We start from the raw sequence: 12159 nt of genomic DNA on the forward strand, positions 1-12159 counted from the left end.
ATAATAAGATGTGAAATGTCTAGTCAAATAGCAATGTCTTGTCACCACTCAGTGTCATGATATGACACATTATTTCGGTTGTATTTCAGCTGTTTGAATGCGACTCTCTGGAGCCTTGAAGTGGCAGATCATCAGGAATCACAACAATTTTGTCGTTCATTTCCAGGACTGAACTATAGATCTTTTTGGCTAAGTCTTGCCATCTATCACACTATCTGCTACAGGAAAACATATGTTTTAAGGAGACAAAAGCATTATCTCCTACCATGCAAGGCATTTACTAGGTGAAAAAATTCATGTCATACTATGAGCCAGCAGGCAGTTGTTGTCTTTATGGGTTTGTGGAATTTCAAGACCTAAACAATCTAATTTTCAGTGGTTTTACTATGGATTATAAAGAAGCATCAATGAGATATAAACTTAGTGTTTAATAACCCATAAAACATGCTACAGCAAGGTTTTTAGCTACAAGGATCTGTAAAAAAGGTTTGAAGTACATTGTAATGTTCTTTTGGGCTGCCAGTGCAACTAATGAAAGGGTTTAGACAATAAATTGGACTAATTGTTAAGTTACAAAGGCCTTTCTTTGAATTTTTGTTTTCCTTCTTCTTTTTGCATTTCTAGAGACTTTTCTCCCACCTGGCAATCTTGCTTTGTCATGAATTCCTGTCCTTGATTCTGTAACAGCCCTCATAAAACTTTGCAACATTGAGCATTTGTTTAATACAGAGGGTTTTTGCTGTCTATGGCTCAGGCATTTGCTGACTCACTGCAGTACCATTCTTTGTATTCAATTAACTGCAAAACCCAAGAAGCAGCAAAATTATTAACTGATCAGAATTTTTCTGAGAACAATGTGCATTCGTTCCAGCTGACAGCTCATGTCTGTACTGTGCAAAAGAGGGCCACACTCACATAGTCCAAAGACCCCCTAAATCTCTGGCAGAGCCTTGTTCTTTGCTGTCTCTGGGTAGACTGATCAGAATTTGGGTGGAAATGCCACAGACAAGTGACTGGTGTGATCAAGTCCCTATCACAAGTTATATTGCTTCCTAGGCTTTTAAGATGGGGGGAGGCATGTAGAAAAGAGTTCATTCCTCCCTTGCCTGTATGTTCTGTTGGTTTGTAGATAGAGATAGTTTGACTCCAGCACCCAAAAAGGCTGTTTGGGCAAGTTGCCCTGTTTGTGACAGGTTAGACTTCCTACAGCATGTTTATCAGAACTCCTTGGGGCTTCAGACTGACCATGATACATTTATTTGGCACTTAACGGTGATGTATTTATTGTCATTATTACTCACCCATATACTTGGAAACTTATAGTAGTTGTCTCTTCATTGCTTTTTAACTGAAATGTGAAAACACTGTGGGATTTCCCTTTCAGGCCTCTTATTTCAAATGTTTTATTCCACAACCACAAAGAGAAGGGTAGATCATCTCTGACTTACGCTGACCCAGGTCTCCACTTGTTCTTGCCTTCTACATACCAATATCAGTAGAGTTACAGTGACATAAACCAGAAGAATACAGTCAAAAATCAGATCCTTCCTACACCAAATCACTTTCCACATCTGTTTCCTATTTTTCTTATAATGACACATGGGATTATTTTGGGAGTATATTCTGCTTTAACTGTCATGCCACTGACTCCATAGCCTTATCAGATATCCATTGGTGTTCAGGTTGAGCAATTATCATCTACTAGGAAGAAATGCCAAGAAAATGTAGATTGATAATAACATTTTTCAGTAATAGCTTGTAGCATTAGTGCCATTTTCTATTATTGCAGTTGAGGTTTAGCATTCTCCTCAATTTACTACTTTTATTTATTGTGCAAAATCCAGATATGGACCCTACACTAGAATTCCAGAAATGTTTTTTGTTTTGATTACTTATTCATCTCTGGTTTGAAGGAGCCAGAAAACTGGAGAGAAGCAAGGAATGTGTCTGGATTATTAAGAACAGAAAGAAAGACAGCAGGAAAGAAAGAAATGTAATTCTATGTCAGATATTACAGATACAGGATGACTGTATAAACATAGTCAGCCAGGCTACATGTACAAGAACATGCCTTAGGAGATTGAGCTTGAATTCTGGGATCAAACTTCTTGAAGCTGTGTCCAGCCTTTTTATCTTACAGTGCAGTAAGCCATAGATGACTATCCTGCTAACAGTTCATTTTCCCTTCATCTTTTTCTTCAGTGAATGGAGGAAAGTGTGAAATCCCCCTCATGTTCCTTTGAAAATATGTAATGAATGCAAAGAGATATGTGCTTGCGTGATGTAATTGAACAAGCCAGTAATAAAATCTGTAGCCTGTTACTTCCAGAATCATGGACTCTGTAGGTTTAAAATAACACCATTTGGAAGTGTGTTTGGTCACTAGCCTGGCCCGTGCCTGGGTTCAGTATGGATGAACTATATAGGCAAGGCAGGGTGCCAAGGGGGATGCTCCTTCCAAGGTAGAAGTTGATCTCTTCTCTTTGGGGCTTCTTGACTTAATTAGGTGTCAGTGCAAATTAACCACAGCGCAGGTGGGAAATGGAAATTCTGGGTTTTAGTGAGGTCTTCACAAGTCTTCTGTGAATGTGGGAGACTTCTGTGCAAAAAACATCTGTTTTTCTGGTTTTATCCTCAGTGCAAAACATAAGATAAACATACTATTCCAATTGATTGGCAGATTTGGTCCCCCAGTTAAAATTAAAGTAATTAAATGTGCTGAAAAGCCCGTTGCTTTGGATTTATTTACCTTCATTTGACTTGGTGTTGACTGAGGCCCTTTTTAATCTTGGCTTATATTCACATATGATTTTCCCTCACCCTGTATATTTTAAAAGTTTCATTGCAAGGTGCTGAATAGTAACAATGATAATAATAATAGTAATAATAATAATAATGCTCTCCTGATGCAGTTGAAATTGAATTTGAGTATGTATAAAACAGTAAGTCACTAATGCTCAGGCTAGGAAAAGCAGAATTTAGCATCATGTTATGTACTAATCTGCAGTGGTGGGACATGTCAGAAAATTATAGTCAGTGAAAAATAGGTTTTATCGTTTCTTCAGATAAAAGTTTCAAATTCCGGCTTTTTCAGTTACTTCTGCTCAGATGTATTCTCAGTGACAGCAAAAAGAATCCAATAAACCCATGAAAATTAATATGAAAATAAATTATATGTTAAGTAGAGCAGGAGAGACACAAGCAGTTTATGTGTATTTTTGCCTTTGACTAGCCTTCAGCACATACTGATTAGGAGGTGGGCACTTTTACCAGATCCTCACCCAGTGAAATTTGACTTCCCTGAAGCCACAAACCCCAATATGACTCACATACACTGCACTCTGTTTAGTTGAAATTACTTTTTAGTGTTCTTTCATCAAATAATGTTGCTTTCCCTTTTTTTTTTTTTTTTTTAAATTTTATTTCACAGGACAACATTTTTAGAATGGAAGAGTCACATTTTGAAAATGGGCGGGGGAAAAGCCCTTATGATCCCAAACTGCTGACAGCTTCACTTTTAATAGGTAGGTGTCACATAGCAAGTTCAATGAATGAGATGTGCATTCACTGTAAATAATTCGCCAGTTTTCTGCTTTTTTTTCTCCTTGCAGCACCTATGGTAGGCCTTTGTTTTATGCAATTTATTTCCAGGTTAAAGTAATTTTGACTTACTTTTAATACAGTTCACCCAGGCGTCCTGAGGTGAAAACCAAGATTCAGGTATCACAAGAGCCACTTTATACCCCTGCAAGACCTTGATTCTGCATAGTGTTTTTCCTCCTCACATCTAGGTGGAGACATTCTAGTCACCCACTTTACAGGCTGGCCACACTAGTGGTCACACAAGCACAGCTGAAAGCTACGTGAGAGCAGGAATAAATAATTCCTTACATCAGTTTATCTGCCAAGGAATGTCTGTCACCCAACTTTATTTTGCATGTGAGCTGAAGATCAATGAACAGCCACAGGTCTAGGCCTTAAGGTGATGTTTCAGCTGGAGAGATCTGTCTGAGAGTAAATATAATTAAATTCCTGGCCAGAGAAAAAAGGTTTAAATAAATTGTTCTGAATTGGTAATCCTTATTTCATGGAATATGTAAATATGAAGCAACTGGACTGTGTCAATCTAATTGAACTAATACAATTGATTGAATTTATCTAATTGATTTAATTTATCTAATTGAATTAAATATGTTCATTGTTATTACTTCACCTTCACAAAAAAGGCAAAAAGATGTTTGGTGAGACAATTAGAAGGAAACAGATTCTTCTTTCCCTAACAACTCTGCCTAGGTGTAGCCACCTTATCTTTAACATCCTTACATGTAATTTTCTGGCACTTCATTGTAACTTCAAATCCAACAATAGTTTCAGAAAATTGGAGATTCTCTTATCTCAGAAGTTTTCAGGAAATGACACATAACAAGACCCATTGTTTTCTCCAGGCCTTTGTCCATATTGTCAGGCTATGGCCTTGCCTACTGTCTACTTACATTTCCATTGCATTTAAAAATTAAGCTATTCAAAGTAGATGGCAACAAAAATTTAGTCCTAAGTGTGCCTCATTTCCTGATCTTAGAGGCCCATAATGATCCCAGGTGATGAGCTAACCTGGAGACACACACTTTTTAACAGGAAAAACAGGAAAGACATGCACATCTTGCTCCAACTTGTACCCTATACAAACAGAAAAGGAAAAAAAAAGTGTGTGTGAAAGGCCAGTGTATAAATTAGTGCCTGGAGCAACTTGAATTTGTGGCAGAGCTACTCTCAAGCGAATAACTTTACTATTTACTTTAGTATACAATAAAGAAGAGAATGATGACAAGCCAGTATTACATGGTATACCCGGTATGCAACTGCACAAAGTCAACAGCGTCTAACTTTTCACATTCTTTTTGGTTTTTTTTTTCACTCAGTCCGGCACAAATATGATTATCTTATTTCCCTTGGCTTAGATTTCATGTCTTTAAAACATCTTTGCTTTCTTGAGCCCACTTCCTGTCACTATAATTTTCACTCCATGTATATTTCCTTCTGATACAGAGTAGACTGAGCATGATCTTTTATTTTGAATCAGGCCTCAGTTAGAGCCACTGGGTGTATTAACACAGTAGAACGTGGTGCAAATTGAGCATTCAGAGCCAGTGACAAATTTCTACTTCAGTCACTTATACAAAATTCAGGGTGAAGCTAAAATTAGCATTCCTGCACTCCTGAACACAAGCAGCCTTCTCTGCCTCCTTAAAGTTGCCTCACAGCCACACTGCGTAACTGATTATGATGTTGCATTTACATCGACCCTTTTCTGCAGTGTGCATTTCAGAGGGTGTATACCAAATTCACCACTGGTTCTTTGCCAAAAAATAACTTCTTTTTCCCAAAAAAGCCTTGCATTTTATGATAAAATGATGACCCAAGGCAAAATAATTTCCTCCCCACAAAACAGTTGAGGAACAGGGGATGAGCTGGCCAAGCAATGACTTCATGGAGAGGTTTGGTTCAACTGCTCTCCGAAGTAGGGACCATGGGAGTGAGGCAGTGAGTGTGGGCATGAAGGCCAGAGGAGCCTCTTGACCACAAAGGTGTCACACCAAGAGGGACATGGATTCACTGCTTCTTCCCTTCTCCTGGGCTGAGCTGGTACTCAGCTGGTACTGGCCCCTCATGTGCCAGATTATTTGTCCTCGTAAGTGACCATGGTTTAACTAAAATTTAAGAGGGCAACTATGTAAAGGAATTACCCAGCACTCATTAAAATGCAATGTTATAATTAGTAATGCAAAGTAACTATCAGGAAAGTAAAAAAAAGAAGGCTGAGAAGAGTAATTTAGATGGTGAAATACAGGAGGGAGACATTGTCTCTCTTCTTCATCAGAAACACTAAACAGATGTTTTTCAAAGTGTGGAAGATGAATATGTTTTTGACACTGTAACTAGAAAGTAAATTTTAGGTAAGTGAATTTTAGGCATTTGGGCAAAACATGAAGGTTTATTTGCAAAAAGTAACTTCAGGTCTTTAATAGCCATTAGTATCCATGAGGCCTATTCTGTATTTCAGCTGAAACAAACTCTTACCAGTGTAAAGGGGATCTTTAGTTTTCCCTCTCTCCTAAAAAAATCAACAGTATTAAAAAAAAAACCAAAAAAACCACACTAAAGCAAAACCAAAATAAACAGTTCATCATTATTAAATTGTTCCAGTATTTTTCCAGTATGTATTCCTTGTTCCATACACCTGCAAACATTTTTCATTATTTTTTTAACAGTTGTTCATTAAAGTTAGTTATTGCTACCCTACCCTAAAGTAAATGCCAGCTGGGAACATGATATAACTGGTTCCTAGTAATGTAAGACGCTGTGCAGCCATTCCCATCTATGTGCTGCTAACTAAACACTCTCCGTTTGAGTGGGCTAATGCATGAAATGTAGAGACTAAGAAATCCCTGGGCACCACTTGTGAGTATTCCAGTGCAGGAGAAAAATGAGAAGCAGCATGGTTTCCAAGGAATATAATCACAGGAGAAAATATCAGTGAATGTATTAGACTAAAGGAATTTATTGGGATAGTTGAAAAAAAAACCCTTCAGAGAAGGAGACAGCATTGTGCCAATATCAGTTTTTTTTTGGAAATGACCATTTGGGATTTTCAAAAGCTTTGGTTATCTGGAATCCTCAAAGCTGTTTATGTTCCTGTGTCTCATTAATTTTTTTTTTTTCTTTTGCAATTCACAATTTATTTTAGAATTTAACAATTATTTAATTTTTCATTTTAAAAAATCATTTTAGGTGCATTAATGCTCCCAAATATGTATTAACATGATCTGAAAGACAGTGGCTTTTCACCAGTTAAGAACTTTAGTATTCTATTTCTTAGAAATGAGCTACTAAGTACATATGAGGTTCGAGATTTTAAAATTACTCTACTTTCTGGGAAGTTTTAGTTATTGACTTCAAAAGAATTGAAGTCAAACCACCGCTATGTCCGAAAATCTTAACTTTAGTGAATAAACCTTTTGACCAACAATAGATTTCATTTGTGAACCCTGTTACTGTTGAGATCAATTGTGACATTCAAGGCTTGGTTTTGCCTATATTCCTTATTCGTTCAATTTCCTTATTACTTCCAAAGGAAAGTTTACAGTTCTATATTCTCCACAAATTATTTTCTTTAAGAATGCAATCTTATTTAAAAGCTGAATAGCTTATTTAATAGCTGAATATCAAATAGCTGCATATTGCTTAGCTTTTAACATCTTTATATCTCATGACCTTGGGGAGTTATTCAGAATTCTGTGCTCTTTATGTACAGTACAGGCAAAAATGGTTCCTCCCCTCCAAAAATCAGCATTACTATGGACTTTAATTGTTCCCTCTTTATTTAGTAAATCCAGTATATGTATTTCTGTTTACATTTATGTGTCAGCATGCTACTCCTGTACAATAGGTGTTTTTTGTCCAAAACATAGAGTTTTTTCCTATGCAGACAACTGAGGGCCATCCATCAGCTCTGGACAGTCGTTCCTTTGTGCTGCTGGGCTGGAAATACAAAGTGACAAGTTTTTTCTTTTCTTTTTTCTCCTTTATTTTTTCCCTTTGGTAAATGTTTGTTAGTTTTCAAACTATTGATTTCCACTTTCTTCTTAAAGTTAATAAAACTTCTTTTAAAACTGCTGACAATAGAAATAACACAGTGAAGACTATCCATGACATTAAAGAATCATTTTCCAGACAAGCAATGAGTAAATTTCAGTCCAAAAGAAGGTATACACAGGGAAACAAAGATGAATATACTTCTATCTAGACAGGAGGCAAAATCCTCACATAGCTTTTGCATAGTACTAACTCAAAGGATGTGCACATCTGGGACATGACTTGAGGCTCACCCGGAATTTTGCAAAAATTATCTAAAGCCTTACAAAAATAAATTGTATTCCTTGGTATTTCTGTCTGGAAGAAGTCAAAATCCCCTTTTTGCATGACTGCAGCAGATCAGTTCAAACTCAGGCACTGGTCTAGGTATACTGAAACTTGGAGGGGCTGTAGTAGGGAGGATAGAAAGGTCAGACAGTTTTCTACAGACCCTTCCTCATTTGAAACATGCTGAAGCCAGTTATTGGCAAAACTTTTACCCTGTCACCATTGATGAAAAAGTATCAGCCACAAGAGCCTTGTGGTGTCCTCTTCGGTTGAGCTGAGTCCACCCTAGAAAATATGTTAATTTCAGTGGTGTTTATATATCAAGTTAGAAACAGAGGTGTAAAAAAACCTTACCATTCTAAATATATCAAATCTATGATTTCAATTAGTTTTTGAACTGTATTTGTTTAATTTTAACAATATAGTATTAAATATAGATTTTTTTCTTGACTGATTGACCTTTAGATCTGTTGATAACTAGGAAGAAAAATAGGCCTTGTTGGATTTTCTTTCCCCTTTGATTTATATTGATTTATCAGAACTCACTAGGGATTGAAAGACAAGAAAATGAAGATAAGGTTAAAGAAAGGTTAAGCATAGCATCAAAGCCCTTTTCACAGGCAAAAAGGTTTTATGATCTTTAAAATCTCAGCTGCATACTCTGTACATAATAATCACTATAATTAAGTGATTGTGTCCCCTTCAAAAAAAGTTGAAAATTACATAGAAGAATGATAAATCGTTAGTTAATGATATGCTGTTCTGTTTCCCTTCTGATTACACCTCCTGCTGGGCATGACTGGTCTATTTGCTTCTAATCTCTACTGTGAATTCATTCAATTCCATGCCTATCCGCTATCATGTTTTCACCCTTCCTGACCATATGGTACAGGGCCACTGTAGGTTCAATTGGTGATTTCATGGTGTCAGTGTTCAGGGGAAAAGATGCCAGTGGTATCCAATAAGCATGCTTGGATCTGGTTGTCCCACCATGGAAATACCTAAAATTGCCATGAAAATGATAAACCTGTTCCTAAAAGGGTGTTTTAAAATGAGGATACAGTAAAGTTCATCACGACCATGAAAAATGTATTACCTTAGCTAAAGAAGGAGTTGTTTTATCCTCAAACTTGTCTTTTTCACAAGGGACTGGTGTAATATGGGTAGCTTGAAAGTAGTAGTTGGAAGGAATAATGCTTTTTAATTCCGTATTAACAGTACAGGGTAGGTTATCTCATTTCACCTACAGATGTAGAAAACAGTCCTAAAAATTTATTTTTAGCATTTTTGATTCAGAGTAATTTCATAGCTCTAGATTAATGTCAGAAAGATGTGTTGTACTTTGATTCCTGGTTCTTTTCTGTGGGTCTCATTACAATGTCCTTATTATTATTACTGTCTCTACCAGTTGTCAGGTATTTAACTTGACCTGCGCCTTGGAATTTAGACACTCTCTTCCTCTCTCAGTCTCCCCTGTGGCACGTCTAGCTGGCTGAGGAGGGACACACTGGGATGAATTTCATCTCCAGCTAGGCTGTGTACGTGCCATTTATGGGCTGAAGTATCATAGGGCAATTTGTAGTTCATTTGTTCACTGTGAAATTCATGGGGGTCAAGGTAGCAGGGAATGATCTTGTTTATTCTCTCCCTTAGCTGTTGCCCTTTGCCAGTACCACAATTACAAAGGTGGCCAAAGGAGAAAGGCATGTTCTGTCTTTCCTGTAAAGTATACTGTTTTCTGAGAATCTGCTTGCTCAGAAAAAAAAGAGGAAAAAAACCAAAACAAAATAGCAACAACAAAAAACCCAGCAACAGCAACAAAAAAAAAACCCAACCCAAAACAAAACAAAAAAAACCCCCTTAAAACAACCAAAGAAAAAAGCACATAATTTCTATAGGAAAAATTGAAGGGATCTAAGGACTTTCTGAACCAAAAGTGACTGAGCTGGACTCTTCAGTTCCCAGAGTTACATAAACCCAGTAGGCTGGAAGGAGCCTCTGGAGGTCTCCAGACCAAACTCCTGTTCTAAACAAGGCAATTTCACAGTTAGGTAGGTTTTCTGAGGCTGCATACTCCTGCCTGCCAGGGTAGGTGTGCTGGCTGCCACTGTTCCAGCCTAAGAATTCAAACAGATTTTTGCGAAGTGCACCAGCAGTCAGCAGATACATCTCATTTGTGAGAGGTTACAATTAGGCTCTGCAGTGAGAAATTGGGTCTAGTAATCTATTTTCAATGACAATACGTTGCATATGGCTTGTTGTTTTGTAATTTACTCATTATCCCCATTAGCAAAATATGAACATATGACAGCTTTCTCTGATTTACCATGACTAGAAAATTGAGGAATGTTGCTTACAATTATGTCTTCCCACAGATGGAGAACTGTACTCTGGCACAGCAGCAGACTTCATGGGCAGGGACTTTGCCATTTTCCGAACTCTGGGGCATCACCATCCCATCAGAACAGAGCAGCACGACTCTCGGTGGCTAAATGGTATGTAAAATATACATTTCTCTGGTTACACTCATCCAGCCATTAAAGACTAGCACACAGCTTCGTTCCAGCAACATCTGTGACATATACACTCCTCTTTTATTTGGAGCAGAATTCTGTCTTAAACCAGTTAAACAAATCAAAAGTGATTTATAAAGAAGCATTTTTGGTTTAATTACACTGAGATTTGTGGAGTGTGATTAAATTTAAAACACACACAGACACTACAAGTTGGACAGAAGCTCAAGGCTTGTGGAGGCATCAGCCACACAACAACACAAAGTAGCTCCAGAGCCTTGGGCAGGATTGTGCCTTGTACAAGGTTTAATTTTTGCTGGGTTGAAGGGGACACGGCCACATCCAGCAGAAAGTCAATCAGCAGAACTTCTTGAGCAAGCCAAAGTTGTCAAGAGTTTGGAAAAAGAGAAAAGGGGCCTGGGCATTTCAAGCAATTTGGTTTCAAAATATCCAATAGTTCAGCAAGGCACAATAGCTTACATTATTGTATGGATATTACTAATCAAGCCTGTGGTTGTTTATTTGCGTGTCTGGGGAGAAAAAGATAGTTTCAGAGAAAATCTGATTTTGGCTTTGTGAACCAAAATACTTTAGAATGCATCTGAGTACTCGATCCGAGTTCTACTGAAGTCAAATTTCTAATAGCTCAAATGGAATTACACTTGGCTTTAGCTATACAAGGATATGAGCATTTTGGAAATGAGAATTTGTTGTCTGAAAAAGCTGACATTTGAATTAAGTAATACTAACGATAGTTGCTGAGTTAATTTAAACTTTAATTTTTTAAGAGTTAACTAGCTCTACTTTTGCTGTACATACTGCTTGCACCTGCACTCCTGTTTTTGAATTCACAAATTATTTTATTCTTAGACAGTTTTTGCTCCTAGCCATGTTATTTATGTCTCTGCTGAGGCTCATGCTTTCTTATGTGGTTTTGCAATTTAGTGCAAACTGTTCACACAAATTTTAATGTGTAAGAGCAGAGTATGTTTTAATACACAGTTTGTTATTAGCTGGTCAAAACCTTGTAGTATCAAATTGGGTGTCACATTAGCTGTATATACAATCCGTTACAACATCAGACCCTGACTCATAATTAAAACCACAAGATGCTATTGCAGGTTGGATTATCAACTCTATATATAACATACATTGGATACACATGTCATAGAAGCGTGTATATGACAAATATGGATCTGTATTTTAATATGACAAGTTTATGAATGTGATGTATATCCTGTTAAATTTAGTTTTGCTGTAACTCGTGTGACTACTGTCTGTCTGGAGAACAGATTCAGGTCTTCCACACTTAAGTTCTACAGTCTGTGCTTGCCCAGTAACCCAAAAATTTTATTCTTTGGGTTATTTTATTATGACAATAAACAAAATTTCTGGACTTCGGGAAACAGTAAAGTACAAGGGTTATAGACATACCCATCTATCTTGATACCTGGTAGAGTAATAATGTGTTAAAGATAACCAACACCAGCTTTTGTTATGATAGTCATGATGACATAAAGCCCAATCATGCAAGCAAAATCTGCTTTTGTGCAGTAGATTTGCACAATGACAGCTGAGTCAGGGGGACTTATGCAGTGGGAAAGCGCAGCCATTGTCCACAGCCCCTGTACTACACTGCTGAAAATGTGTCATTCCTTTGTGGATTCGGTTATCAGTCTTTCAGCTCCAAATGTGAGAACTGCTTTTCCCAAATTAGCACTAGGGT

The 12159-nt window shown here is 37.2% G+C and overlaps 1 protein-coding gene across 2 annotated transcripts in view; it reads left to right on the plus strand.

The window, feature by feature from the left end:
* The window catches only part of SEMA3A (semaphorin 3A), a 237616-nt gene that overhangs the window by 166271 nt on the left and 59186 nt on the right, over window positions 1-12159 (plus strand). For both annotated transcript variants that reach the window (XM_039571065.1, XM_019283654.3), the window contains 2 exons: window positions 3431-3524; window positions 10296-10415. In XM_039571065.1, the coding sequence (XP_039426999.1) occupies window positions 3431-3524; window positions 10296-10415 (214 nt within the window). The remainder of the gene's footprint in view (window positions 1-3430; window positions 3525-10295; window positions 10416-12159) is intronic.

Source organism: Corvus cornix, chromosome 1A (genome assembly GCF_000738735.6).
Source record: "Corvus cornix cornix isolate S_Up_H32 chromosome 1A, ASM73873v5, whole genome shotgun sequence".
In the NCBI taxonomy this organism is placed as follows: Eukaryota; Metazoa; Chordata; class Aves; order Passeriformes; family Corvidae; genus Corvus; species Corvus cornix.